Source organism: Quercus suber, unplaced genomic scaffold, assembly GCF_002906115.3.
Source record: "Quercus suber isolate HL8 unplaced genomic scaffold, Cork oak 2.0 scaffold_172, whole genome shotgun sequence".
Lineage (NCBI taxonomy): Eukaryota > Viridiplantae > Streptophyta > Magnoliopsida > Fagales > Fagaceae > Quercus > Quercus suber.
Window position 1 is genome coordinate 418,499 of NW_027069632.1, and position 15,042 is coordinate 433,540.

General features: G+C 37.1%; 1 protein-coding gene across 1 annotated transcript in view; it reads left to right on the forward strand.

The window, feature by feature from the left end:
• LOC112023611 (uncharacterized) overlaps positions 1-8,166 on the forward strand; it is a 109,302-nt gene extending 101,136 nt beyond the window's left edge. Inside the window, exons 11-12 of the mRNA XM_065778024.1 lie at positions 6,953-6,964; positions 7,633-8,166. Coding sequence (XP_065634096.1) covers positions 6,953-6,964; positions 7,633-8,166 — 546 coding nt within the window. The remainder of the gene's footprint in view (positions 1-6,952; positions 6,965-7,632) is intronic.
• Positions 8,167-15,042: the final 6,876 nt, after the last annotated feature.

Genomic DNA, 15,042 nt, shown 5'->3' on the forward strand with positions numbered 1-15,042 from the left:
TCTTTGTTTCATTTTTGCCGGTGTGAGTATTATATCCCATGGTTTGATTACTATCAAGGTTTTCAGACCCGGACCGTTTATTGAACCGTAAAAGGGAGAGGTTCAAGGTTTTTGAGGTTGAACCGAGGTCGAACCGGGGTCGAACCGTGATGACGTCATAATTAATTTAATAATTAATTAAAGCCTAAATATAGGTATTAAATTTATAAAACTAGCAAAATTGACTAATATATCTATATTTGTGAGGAAAATTTAATGATTTTCAAGCATATATTTAATAATTAAATAAGAAAGTTAATAAAATAAGATAATAACCATGAAAACATTAAAATTTATTATTAATTTTTGAAGTAAAGTTGAATATCTTTGAAGGATTTTAATTATAATTTTTTTTATTCCTTGTAAGAGATGGATAATTTAATTAAGTAGAATAAAATTGTGTTAAGTTGTTTTTATAAAAAAAAAAAAAAAAATTGTTAAAGGGTTGGACCGCACGGTTCTTGACCGGTTCGTACGGTCCAACCCCGGTTTTAGGGGTTCACGGAATTGCCACATATGCCCGGTTCTTTATGCTTAAAAAACCGGTTTTCATCGCGGTTCACGGTTTTCACGGTCCGACCTCCCGGTCCGGTCCGGTTCTGAGAACTATGATTACTATGGACCCTAAATTAATACCAAACTAAAAAAGTTCACACATTTTCACGCCTTAATTGACAAAGCATATGGGCCAAATTCCAAACCAAAAGCATCTCTCTAAATTTAACCCTTCAAAATCTAGGCCAATTCTTGTGTTGATTCATCGTAATGGTGGTACACGTCGTGTATTTGTAATTTCAAACAAAATTAAGTAAAATTTGAATATGAAAAGGTTGGTTTTAATATGATTATTATTTTTGAGCCAACCCTTATGACCACTAGGCACTAAGTTTATGAATTGATAGGATGGGCATTCCTATGGAGCGTAAGGACTAAAGTTTTGAAATCTGTTCCATATTAATGATCAAAATGTCTGGAATTTTTCATGCCAAAACTCAACCTACTTATTCAGTCAAATTCTGGATTGCACCGGATTGTACTGGCCAATCCAGTGAAATTCCATACTATTATCTTTATGAATAAGTTTTTATTAACTTTGTTATCTTTTTTAATGACAAAAGCCTTTTACAAATTTATGCTACGTTTATTTTCATATTCTTTTTTACTGTGAAGTGAGACATGCATATAGAAGCAAATCTTGTAGGTTTTGTAGTTTGTACTGAGATGAATAATGGGTAGATCATTATTCAGAAGCATTTTGCAAATAATTTAATTGCCCTTAAAAAATATTTTTGCACAACCTGGCTTAAATCTTGCACATCCTGATCACAAATCAATTTAGCACAAAAATCAAACAACATAGATCAGTTTATCCCAAAACTAATTAACAACACAAATCGCTCTCCCTTTCTCTCATCAATCTCATCTCATTTCTATTCTCTATTTGACTTTCTATATATCTCCGACTCTAAGAGACCGTTTGGCCAGNNNNTTGGCGTTGGCGTTGCACGTTTTCAGCCTTTTTTTTTTTTTTTTTTTTTTCACGCGTCCCCAGCTTTTCAGAGACAGTGTTACTGTAGCAACACTGTTGCAGCTACTTTTCATTGAACAGTAGCTGCAACATGTGACTTTTCCACCAATTTTTACTATTCACGGACCCACAATTTTCACTTTTTAACAATTTTTTCATTAAAAATGGGTCCCACGGTACTATTTACACATTTAAAAATTATTTTGCTACAGTATTTTTCAGTTTTCAATTTCAGTTTTCAGTTTTCAGCTGTATCCAAATGGGTCCTAGATCATTTTGCTGAAACCAACATTTTTTTCCTAACTTGACCCATTACTCAAAACGTCACCCATCCCACTTGCCAAAAAGAGAAAAACCCTTTGTTAAAATTAGTTTTTGCATCATGCTCAAAGTTCTTCATGACTAGCCGATATCAAAGCTTCAATCCTGAAGAACAACAAACAATGTCAGAGCATATCAACTGAGTGTTAGAGATTCTCAAGGACATGTCCAAAAGCATACCAAAGATGGAAGCAAAGATGCAAGATTCATGATATCAAATTATAGAGGCCTTAGATAAACAATCCAATGTAATTTTGTAAATCAAAGAATAATCAAAAGTACAAGGATCTTGTGAAAATTTTGGATAATCAAAGTGATGTACTGTAGGCATCGTCAATAATTTTAGAGTTGTAATATGTTGGAGGATGCACCTGCTATACAAATTCGATTTTTTTTTTGGAATTTGAATGATAAATTAGCAATAGTAGATTAGGTTGTTATTATTTCAAATTTGTATTTGATAGGAGTTAGCTCTTATGTGTTAAGATAGTTATCTCATTATGAGTATTATTTATGTACAATAAAGGAAGGAATAGAATCTAAGTAGAAAATTAACTAAAAAGGTTTATTGCACAATTATAGTACTATTGTGTACTCGAAGTTCTTAGCGAGGAGAATAGAGGCTACCTTTTCTCTCACTATAGCATAGGGTTTCCCTTCTCTTTTTGAGAAGGAAGTTGAGTTCCCTCTAATAACAATGTTACTAGTAGGGCTAGGGGTTTTTTTCTTTATGTGTTTTGGGAAACAGTATTAGCAATAAGTATGGAGGACATCGCAAACAAATGGAAAAAACTATCCCTATCAGATACAAAGGGGATGAATGTTGATCTCTCAAGGGAAAGAAAACCAACGGAGTCTGTTCTAGCAGTAAAGTTTACTTGAAGGTTTGTGAATATCAAAGCGGTGGCCAGAACTTTTAGGCCAATATGGTGTACGCAAAGGAATTTTGAGGTTACCTAAGCTGGTGATAATTTGGTGTTGATAGCTTTTGAGTCAGAAGTGGATGTATAGAAGGTTCTCCAAGGGGAGCCATGGACATTTGACAGACATTTGGTGGTGTTACAAAGATACGATGGTATAACTCTGGTTACGAATCTAAGCTTTGATAAAACCTCTTTCTGGGTGCAAATTCACAACCTACCTTTCTCCTTATTAATGATTGAAGCCATTTTCAACTTTAGTGAAACACTAGGTATGATGATGAAACCAAAGGACATTAATGAGAGGAGATGAGGCAACTTTATGAGAGTCTGTGTTGCCATAGAAATTCGGAAACCACTATGTAGGGGTAGGAAGATCTTGTGGAATCAAACAAGTGAAGGATGGGCCTCTTTCATGTATGAATGCTTGCCGAATATTTGTTATTGGTGTGGCCATCTTTCACATGATGATAAGGACTGTGTTCTAAGGCTTAGTAGCAGAGGTTTGTTATCAGCAGATGAACAACAGTTCGACTCATGGCTTAGGGCTTCACAATTCAACCCAGCAAAGAAACTGATAGTGGAGGTACAGGGTGCGAAAGTTTGGGGAGCGTCTGAAGTCAGTCACCTTTGGCTAGGTTTCCTGCCCTAAACACGAGTGCTCCAGTAGCCTTAAACCAAGCTGACTTGAGTTACAGTTCTGTGGAGGAGGTGGTGTTTATGGAAGCGGAGGGTGGCAGCGGAGATCCGAGGAAGATGGACGTGTATGGCAGTAATGGCGGGAATTTGAATAAACAAATCCTAGATTTTGAGGAGATTATTAGGGATACTGGTGAGGCTAATCAATATGATCCAGGGGTTTCAAATTTAAAAAGAGATATTCCTAATAAATTGCTGAACAAGATTGGCAATAGCTCAAATCAAGAAGTGGATGGAGTTTCTGGAAATATCACGAAGCACACAGGTTTGGATTTTAAGTAGTTTAAGGAAAACACACCTCTTTTAGAAACGGAAGTTAATGAGGATTTGGATTTTACATTCAAGTTGGTATGGGAAAGCAGAAACGTGGAAAAGAAAAGCAATAACAAGGGGCCCACACGAAGTAAAAGTAAGGATAAAAACAAAGTACACTCCTAAGACTTTCAAACTAAGCCTAGGCTAGAGGAGGCCTGAGTGGGTTAGGCCAGTGCAAAACGAGGAAGCTGGACAAGACTTAAGGAGAGGCTAACACATCAAATGAAAGAGGACTCTTTGAGGTCGATGGTTGAACTAAAGAGGAAGCATGTTGGTACAGAGGATGAATGCTTAGAATCAGAGGGGAAGGAAAAGAAGGTATGGTTTCTTAAGGGGACTCAACAACTCGATGCACTAATGTCCATAAACCAAGTATCAGCGGAGGTTGCTGGGCAATCCCCCTGGGACTAATGAATCTGTTAAGTTGGAACTGTAGGGGGTTTGAGAACCTTTAGACAGTTAAAGTCTTAGAGAAGACAGCAAATAAAGGAGCCCAATATCATTTTCCTTATTGAGATGAAATCGAATAGAGAGTGGATGGAGATGGTAAAAGACAAATGCAACATGAAACACGGATTGGCACTGTTGTGGAAGGAGGGTATTATGGTGGAGGTTCAAACGTTTTCACAATCACATATTGATGCGTTTGTAGATAATGGGGCGGATGTGAGTTGTTAAAAGGAGGAGTGGTGGATTGGCACTGTTGTGGAAAGGGGGTATTACGGTGGAGGTTCAAACATTTTCACAATCACATATTGATGCATTCATAGATAATGGGGTGGATGTGGGTCATTGGCAACTTATAGGATTCTAGGGCAATCTAGACACAGTAAAAAGGCATGAATTTTGGGTAAAGCTCAAGCACTTGAAGGGAACATGTACATTGTTGTGGCTTGCGATTGGAGACTTTAATGAGATTATAGGCTTATTTGAAAAGGAGGGGGGTAGACTAAGACCGAGATAGCAGATGGATAATTTCAACGAAGCCATCAACTTTTATGGCTTCCGTAATATGGGTTTTATTGGCCCAAAGTTTACGTGGTTGTACCATAAATCTGATGGTGAGCATATTCGAGAAAGGTTGGATTATGCATTGGCTACACAAGAATGGATGGACCTCTTCCCTACTGCGAAGCTGTTCCACCTATCCTCATCGGTGTCAGATCATTCACCGTTGCTCCTTCATATGATTTAAAAACCTCGAAAGATGAAGGCCAAGAAATTGTTCAGGTTTAAGTCGATATAGTTGAAAGATCAGCGATGTGAGGAGATTGTGAAAGAAGCATGGGAAGAGGGGTTGATCACGACTCAAGAATATGTGATGAATAACTATTTAGAAAAGTGTCGAAGCAGATTGGATATATGGAACAAGCTTGAATTCGGTCATGTCAGTCGGAAAGTAGCAGAGTTGCAATCTTGGCTTGAGTGGCTCGAAAAACAACCCTTTTCTCATGAGATGATTCAAGAACTGAAGAGCACATGGATTGATCTAAAATATTGGTTGGAGAAGGAGGATTCCATGTGGCGGCAGAGATCTAGACTCAACTGGTTTCAATAGGGCGACAGGAATACAAGTTTCTTCCATGCAAAATCCTCAGCCAGACAGAAGAAGAATTTCATTGAAGGTTTGATGGATGCAAATGATGTATGGCAGGTAGATGAGAGATGCATTGAGGAAGTGGCAGTGGAGTATTATACAAATTTGTTTACCTCAAGCAACCCAAAAGAATTCACACAGCTGCTCCAAGCAGTTCAATTGAAGGTGAGTGCAGCAATGAACCATATGCTAATAAGTGATTTCACCACTTATGAATGTAGACGGGCTCTCAAAAAAATGTATCCGTTAAAGGCCTCAAGACCCGATGATATGCCTCCACTCTTCTTTCAACATTTTTGAACCATAAGTGGTGAAATGGTAACTAAAACAGTGCTAGATTTCCTCAACCTCTGTATTTCTCCCCCTAATTTCAATGAAACTTATATTGTGTTTATTCCCAAAATAAAAGAGCCAAAGAAAATGATTGATTTTAGACCTATTAGTCTGTGAAATGTAGTTTACAAAATTGCATCGAAAGCTATAGCTAATAGGTTGAAAAAGATCTTACCTTCCATCATTAGTGATACTCAGAGTGCTTTTGTGCATGGTAGACTCATTACAGGCAATGTTCTTTTGGCTTTTGAGACTATGCATCATATTAGTCAAAGAAAAGGAGGAAATGATGGTGAGATGGTTCTTAAACTTGATATGAGCAAACCATACGATAGGGTGGAATAGGGGTGCTTGGATAAAATTATGGAGAGATTGGGTTTTGATTTGAAACGGAGATGTTTCATCATGCTATGTATAACATCTGTTACGTACTCCATAAAGATCAATGGCAAGCCAAAAGGTCATATCATTCCTTCGAGGGGAATCCGTCAAGGAAACCCCTTATCACCTTATATTTTTTTTGTTATGTGCAGAGGGACTTTTGGCTCTAATTCAACAGGTGATGGGGAGTGGACAGATGGAAGGGATTGTTGTACATCGTGGGGGTCCCAAGCTTTCCTATCTCTTCTTTGCTGACAATAGCTTGATTTTCTGCAAAGCTTCTATTGCTGAATGTGAGTCTCTTTAGAGAGTCTTGTAAGAATATGAGAAAGCTTCAGGCCAACGGTTGAATAGGGCTAAGAAATCATTGTTTTTCAACAATACATCAAGAGAGGTGTAGGAGGAGATAAAAATCAGGTTTGGTGCTCAAGTGATCAAGCAACATGAGAAGTATCTAGGCCTACTGTCTTTAATGCGAAGGAAAAAAAGAAATACTTTCAATGACATCAAGGAAAAACTTGGAAAGAAATTGGCAAGTTGGAAGGAGAAGATGCTTTCTAAAGCGGGCGAGGAAGTGCTAATAAAAGCAGTAGCCCAAGCCATCCATATGTATACCATGAGCTGCTTCAAATTACCAGATTCTCTTTGCAAAGAATTGATGAGTATGATAAGAAATTTTTGGTGGGGGCAAAAGAAAGATGAAAGAAAAATAGTGTGGCTTAATTAGAAAAGGATGTGCGAGCCAAAAATGGGTGGAGGTTTTATGTTTTAAACAACTTAAGCAGTTCAATCTGGCCCTGCTAGCAAAACAAGGATGGAGGTTTCAAGCAGGTCAGAATTCCTTGGTTTACCAGGTGCTCCAGGCAAAGTATTTCCCTTGGTGTGATTTTGTAAATGCGCTACTTGGCAACAACCCATCCTATACATGGTGAAACATTATGTCTGCTCAAAATCTAGTCACGAAGGGCCTACGTTGGAGGGTGGGAAATGGAGAAAATATCTGGGTATGGGTGGATAAGTGGTTACCTATAGATCTACATACAAAGTGGTGTCTCCTAGACAATTTCTGAACTTAGACACAAGAGTTAGTGAGTTGATTAATCTGGATATCGCAAGTTGGAAGTTTGAGATCATCGATGCCTTGTTTCTTCCATTTGAAGCTGATATTATCAAAAGCATCCCACTTAGCTAGTTCCAGACTTCCTGTAGATAAGCAGCTTTGAGCCGAGTCCTCAAATGGTATTTTTAGCATGAGAAGTGCCTATGCAGTAGCAATGAGGATGTCTTAGAAAGCAACCAATGGTGCTCCTTCGGATTCCAATCAGTAGCGATGGTTTCAAAATCAGATTTGGAACCTTCCTCTTCCACATAAACTGTGGCATTTCACATGGCGAGCGTGTCGGGACATACTACTAACTAAAGTTAACCTTATGAAGAGGAAAGTGGTGTAGGATGCCTATTGTGAGGAATGCAGAATAGAGACTGAATCCATACAACAGGTATTATGGACATGCCCAAAAGTTAAGGAAGCTTGGGAGTGCTCTAAAATGGTGGTTTTAGTGAGGTCATCACGTTGCCAAAATTTCCAAGATTTGATGTGGCTTATGATGATGGAGGATCAGTTGGAGGTGGATAAGATAGCAAGGGTTGTGACAATCGCTTTGGCATTGTGGCACAATAGAAATAAGGTCAGACTAGGTGGTGCAAGAAAATCTAGGATGGCTATTGTTAATTGGGCAGCTCAATATATTGAAGAATATAAAGCAGTGGTTAAGGAAAACGATGCACCAATCACACGAAGTGAAGAAAGGCAGGTCTGGCTTCCACCGTCGACGAATTGTTTTAGAGTAAATGTGGATGGGGCTGTATTTTCCAAACAAAAAGCTACAAGTGTGGGAGTGATTATTTGGGAGGACAGGGGAAGGCTTGAAGTCGCAATGACCATGAAGCTCCATGCCCCGCTTGGTGCCTTGGAAGCAGAAGAAAAGGCTTTTGAGGCAAGCATACAATTTGTAAAGGATATGGGGATTTAGGATGTCATACTTGAGGGTGATTCGATTATTATTTACAGAGCATTATGTGAGCTATCCACCCCTCCATCTTCAATGACTCCCATTATTGAAGGCATATTGGATCTTTTAAAAGATTTTCGAAGAGTCCAGTTTTGTCACATTAGGAGACAAGAAAATAGGCCTACACACCTACTAGCAAAACATGCGTCTAGCATTGTTGATTTCACTGCTAGGATTGAAGAGGCTCCTTGCTTTATTAAGCAAACTCTGATCCATGATGTACTTTCATTTTTCAATCATTAATAAAGTTTTAGTATTTCCCATATAAAATTAAAAAAATTAAAAATAAAAACTAAAAATGTTTATTCTTCCTTTGAGTTCATGACGAGGCTAATCACCTCGAATCAATTAATCTAACTTGTAAGTTGTCCCAATTCACAACAACCATACCCACCAAGATTTAAATATTCCGTAAAAGTTACGTGTTACACTTTGTTCATATGGTTTTATAGCTAATATAATAATGTGCAGATCAATATGTATACATAATTATTATTAATATAATATTTAGCTAGAAAAATAATAAATATTATTATATATTATATAATGTAATTCACTTTAAAAGAGACTCTATTAACAAGGAATTCAGCGGGTCAGGTAGTGTCCACCGAGGAAGGTGCACCCCAAGAGACCATGGTGGAAAACTCTAGATGCGGGTTATGTTAAGACTAATTTTGATGGGGCCATCTATGAGGATTTACATGCAGCAGGTATAGGTGTGGTGATTTAGGACAAGCATGGCGAGGTGATCGTTGTATTGGCTGAGAAAATTTCCATACTAGAATCAGTTTGACCCTTGAGACTATGGAGGCTAGACGAGTGGTTCAATTTGTTCAAGAACTTGGCCCATGTAACTCCATCTTTAAGGGTGACTCTAAGACTTCCATTAATGTTATTAGTAAAGGATAGTTATTACATTCGTCCTGTGGTCATATAATTAAAGACATTTTTGTTGTCTTTTACCTCTCTTCAAATATTTTTTTCTATCTCACATTTATAGGTAAGGTAATGCTTTAGCTGATACATTTGTCAAGAGAGCAAAGTTTTCTTTTCTATTGTTGGTTTGGATGGAGTCTGTTCCACCAGATTTTTATAATTGTTATCTGTTGAATTTTTCAGCTATTGAATAAATTGGCTTCGCTGGCCTGTTTCTCACAAAAAAAAAAAAAAAAGAAGCTTTTGAGAAATTTGAAAAAAAAAAATTCAATTAAAATTATAATATCTAAAACTTCAAGAAATTTTTCAAAAAATCATGATTTATTTTAAAGTATTGCAATCATATAGCATATTATTTTTTTTTGTTATAATAGAAATTCGATTAAATGCTTCAATAATGTAACTTAAACTAATTTTATTGTTGAATTTTGGTTATATTAATAGAATATTTTCTTACTGCTAATTGTTATCATACATTAATAAAATTTAGATTTTACACAATACTTTTTTTAAAAATATTTTTTTTTAAAGGATTGACTTGATCTCCTAGAGATCAACGTGTAGCTTGATCTACATCTACTTCTTCTCTTTTTGAGGAGTATTTATCTTTATCTTCTTCTTCTTCTTCTTCTTCTTTTTTTTTTTTTTTTTTTTTAAAGAGTGTTTATCCTTTTTTTTTTTTTTTTTTTTTGGTGAAAAAGAAAATTTTATTGAATAGTAAGTTTGGTACCACAACTAATTCCATAACTTTGTCACAATTTTGTCATATATCAATTTGTGAGTGGTGGAATCATGAACTTACATGGATTTCTATTTTATTTTCACCACTAACAACTTGCCATATAGGCAAGTTATATCAAAAGTAGCGAAAATTATTGTGGTACTAGACCTACTCTTTGATGAAAGCAAGAAACAAGGCTCCGAACAAAAAGGTTAACAGGTCTCAACCCTTAGAATATCACTAACATTGTAAGGGCAGTTGCACAAGTCAAAGGAACTTACAAATCTATTCTTAAGAGACCATTTGGCTAGAGAGGTTGTAGCACCGTTGGCTTCTCTAGGAACCCAGCATGAGGAAGCATGAGGTACTACCCCTGTCAGAGCAGTGATTTCTTGAATTACATTCTTAATTCTCCATGGCACATTAGTACCCTTGCTCAGAACAGCTGTGATGCAAGTCAAGGAATCACCTTCGAAAATGACAGCTTGGTAATTGGATTGGGAAGTAATGTACGCAGCCCATGCCTTAGCTTTGTCTTGGAGGGGGTTGTTGGAGTCTACTGCTTTTGAACACGCAAGAAACAATATCCCTTTTCAGTCCCTTACCACTATCGCTACTGCTGCTCTAGATTGCCCTACTTCTGCATCCACATTAAATTTGATTGTACTCATTGCTGGTTTAGACCAAGAGTAAGGTCTCTTAACCTGCACTGAAGAGTTAGAGACTGTTCTAACATTTGAGTGCTCCACAAAGTTTTTGAAGTGGCACGACTTTAGAGTCTCAAAATTTGGAGCTTTGCCTTCAAACACCTTCTTATTTCTAAGGTTCCATATTTTTTCACAAGGTTTTGCTCCAAATAAAAAGGAACTCATTGTTGGGGAGATAAACACCTTGGGGAGCTTCCTTGAGTAATTAATATAACATATAGAAACACACTTAAACCCAAAAGGCCTAAGCCCTATGGGTAGAGAAAACACACGCCAAAGAAAAATAATCATACGCACAAGACAGTATTTACGTGGTTCGGCAATTTGCCTACGTCCACGGAGTTGCAGGGATTTTACTATTAACAGGAAAAAAATACAAAGTGCGGCTACAGTGTTTTTTCTCTCTCCCTAAAAACACAACAACAATAGTGATAACAAACCCTAATTATAAAAGCGGCTTTTATATCCTACTTACAGGGTTATAATGGGCTAGGCCAAAAAATAAACTAGGCTCCACAAAGCCCAACAAATCTCCCACTTGGAGACTAGTTCAATCATCAACATCAGCCGCTATCCTCCAAAAGCAATCCCTCATCCCTGCAACTCATCCTCCTGTCCTCAAGCTAGAAGACCAATTGAAGTTGCACATAGCTTCAACTTCTCAATAGTGACACCCTTAGTCAACATATCTGCTGGGTTCTTAGATCCACATATCTTCTCAAGTGTTATCAACTTATCTTCAACAAGGTAACAGATAAAGTGGTATTTTGTTTGTATATGCTTCGACTTTGAATGAAAAGCTGAATTTTTGGCAAGAAAGATTGCACTCTGACTGTCACTGTGTAGAATGCCCATCTCCTGCTTCTTACCCAATTCATCTAAGAAACCATGTAGCCAAATCATCTCTTTTCCAGATTCAGTTGCTGCAACATACTCAGCTTCTGTAGTAGACAAAGTAACAATCTTTTGTAGATTTGAAGCCCATGATATAGCTGTACCACCCAAAGTAAATACAAACCCAGTAGTACTCTTTCTACTATCAATATCGCCAGCAAAATCAGCATCTACATAACCTTGCAGCTTCAAACTTGCACCTGTGAAGCAAAGACATGTATCTGATGAACCCTTAATACATCAAGCTGCCAATAGCTGAGGCATAAGGCACCTTGCTCATATGGTCCCTTTCTTCTTCTGTCTTCGGTGACTGTTCTTTGCTCAGTTTGAAATGACTACCCAAGGGTGTGCTCACTGGTTTAGATTCATTCATGTTGAACCTGCTGAGAACTTTCTTCACATACTCTGACTGTGAAAGTTTCAATGTACCATTAGCCTTGTCTCTAATGATTCTCATACCAAGGATTTGCTTTGCAGCTCCCAAATCCTTCATTGCAAACTGTTTTGACAATTGCTTCTTCAGATTATTAATCTCCTTAATGCTAGACCCTGCAATGAGCATATCATCCACATACAACAGTAAAATGATATAAGAATTGTCAAAGAATTTAACATAGCAACAATGATCAGTTTCACATCTCTTGAACCCAATTTTATGCATAAAATTGTCAAATTTCTTGTACCACTATCTGGGAGCTTGTTTTAGGCCATACAAGCTCTTTCTCAGTTTGCAGACTAGATTCTCTTGTCCTTGAACAATAAACCCTTCTGGCTGAATCATGTAAAGGTCTTCCTCCAAATCACCAAGAAGGAATGCTATCTTCACATCTAACTGCTCAAGATGTAAGTTTTCTGCAGCCACCATTCTCAGCACCAGTCTAATTGTTGACATCTTCACAACTGGAGAAAATATCTCTGTGTAGTCAATGCCTTCCTTTTGCTGGAACCCTTTAACAACTAATCTAGCCTTGTAACGTTTGCTACCATCATGCTCATTCTTTATTCTGTATACCCACTTGTTGTGCAAAGCCTTCTTTCCTACTGGCAATTTAGTCAGTTCCCATGTCTGATTCCTCAACAAGGAATCCATCTCATCCTTCATGGCTAACTCCCACTTGCTTGAATTTTCATTTTGCAAGGCTTCATCATAACACTCTGGCTCACCACCATCAGTCAATAGTAGATAATTTAAAGCGGGTGAATAACGCAGTGGAGGTCTAATGTTTCTGGAAGATCTGCGGACTTCAGTTACAGGTGTACTCTAATCTACCTGTGAATCTACATTCTCCTTATTTTCTTCACCCCTTTTCTGGACAGTACTTTCAGTCAATCCATCTAAGTTGACAAACTCAGATTTCTTTTGATCTATCTCTGCAATATCTGAGACTACAGTTAACTTGTCCTTGTACATAACCTGTTCATTAAATATCACATTTCTACTTCTGATGATTTTCCTATTTTGTTCATCCCAAAACCTATAGCCAAATTTCTCATCACCAACCACTTGTTGGGGAGATAAACACCTCGGGGAGCTTCCTTGAGTAATTAATATAACATATAGAGACACATTTAAACCCAAAAGGCCTAAGCCCTATGGGTATGTGCTCAATTATGTTATATTAACCACTTATTCTTCTTATCTTTATTCAATGTGGGACTTCACTCACACGTGTAACCCAACACTCATCTCCTCTCTAGCTTTCTTCTCTTCTTCTTTCTCTTTTCCAGGTAGCTTTCCTTGGATATCTCTCTATGCGGCATCTCTTTCTTTGGCACTTTACAACATCAAACAAAGCTTCACAAATTCTCCTTGATTTGTGCACTTTACAAAAGAATGTTGTTGACACAAAACTCAAATCTTATTGTCTCTTTCCTTGCATTACCTCCCAAGTGAAAATCCCTTTTTTTATTATTTGGTTTCACGCTTTATTTCCCTCTCCCCATAGGGAGGACTTTTAGGCCAAAGCCATCAAATTCTTTGCTGTATTGCCAATTTATAAGACTCTTTTCCTATTTCCTTTTGTAAAAGGAATACATTAATCCACACAAAAAATCATTGACTAAATCAACCAAGCTTTGATAGCTGTGTCCTGCAACTTAGGGTCGGAGGTGGGTTCGGATTTGGTAGCTGTGTCCTGCGATTTTGGGGTTTTGTTTTGGAATTCTATATGTTTTTGGTTTGGTGATAGACCATTGGTGACTACTGTAATGTTAATCTTAGCGTTTTTGTAGTTGTGTGTGTTGGTCTGTTTGTTGGTCGTTTGTGGTGGTTTTTGCTATGGTTGTGGAGGTGGTTCTATGCTGTGGCGGTAGATTTTTGGGCTGTTGCTGTGATATGTTTTTGTTGAATTATTTTATTTTATTTTAGTTTATTTTTTAATGTGTTGTATTTTTATTTCTAATCTTAAAATAGAAAATGTGATGTAGAGCTTGTTGTTAAACTTTCTAAAAAAATAAAAAAATAAAAGAAAAAGTTTTTTTTGCTAAAAGAAAAAGTTGGTAACGTTTTGATGTATTACGCATGCTTCTGTTTATTGTATGCCAATTTTTTTGAGCTAAAACTAAACTCTTGTCTATAATAAAATTGCAATGTTGCTTCCTAAGTTGAGGAAAATTAAACACTGTTTTTACATCTGAAAGCCTTTGTTTCTTACCCCCACATCATTAACAACACAATCTGAAAAAGAATTATTAACGAGTTATAAATGGAAATACTAGAACAACATCAACACCATATGCAACTACTACCAATAATACACCTCTCCTTCGTCCACACTGCAAGTGGTACTGTGCTGGAACTTGGGAGCATTGAAATGTTCTTAGTTTTATTAACATTCTTCAAGGCCATATTCTTTTTTTTTTTTTTTTTTTTGGGGGTAGAATATGCTAGTCTATTAGCCCTCTTGGGGCCATTGAATTGTACTTGTCCTAGACTCATTGTACTTCCCATTTCATATGTTTTATGGAGAATGAGTCGTACAATATTATTTATGTCAGTTCTTCCTTGTATGGGTGCGAAGGGAGGGATGCTATATATCTCTTTGCATAACTGCAGTTACAAAGTCATTTTAGTTATTTTGCATGGTTATGTCTAATGGGATTGTGCCCATGTTCGAGTGTGCTACTTGGATAAACCATGACCCTTGAGGTGCAAATTGAGGCCAGAAATGAGTCTATAGCTACAAGGTCATCAAGAGGTTCAGAAATATCTTAAGTGAGAGATCATAGATTGCACCAGAACGTGCAAAAACTTTATAAACTATGACGACGGAGTGATCTGTCTTCATTAAGCTAATATTGTGGCTAGGAAAAAATATTCACGATCACAAATGGTAAGACGACCTGTCTAGTCAGAATCTTGAGTGGTTCAGGTCAACATGGAATGGAAGGCAGTAAGCTGAAAGGAGAAGGCTTCTACGTCTAGTTTGATGCAAAGTAAGAATCGTTGGACTATCTTTTGCTTCAGCAATAATTTTACTTAGCAACTTAACATGTTCTTTAATCTTTAAGGATCAGAGCAGAAACATCAAGATCATTTGAATCTCCTGCTCCGCCTCCACCTGTTTGATGAATTTCTTG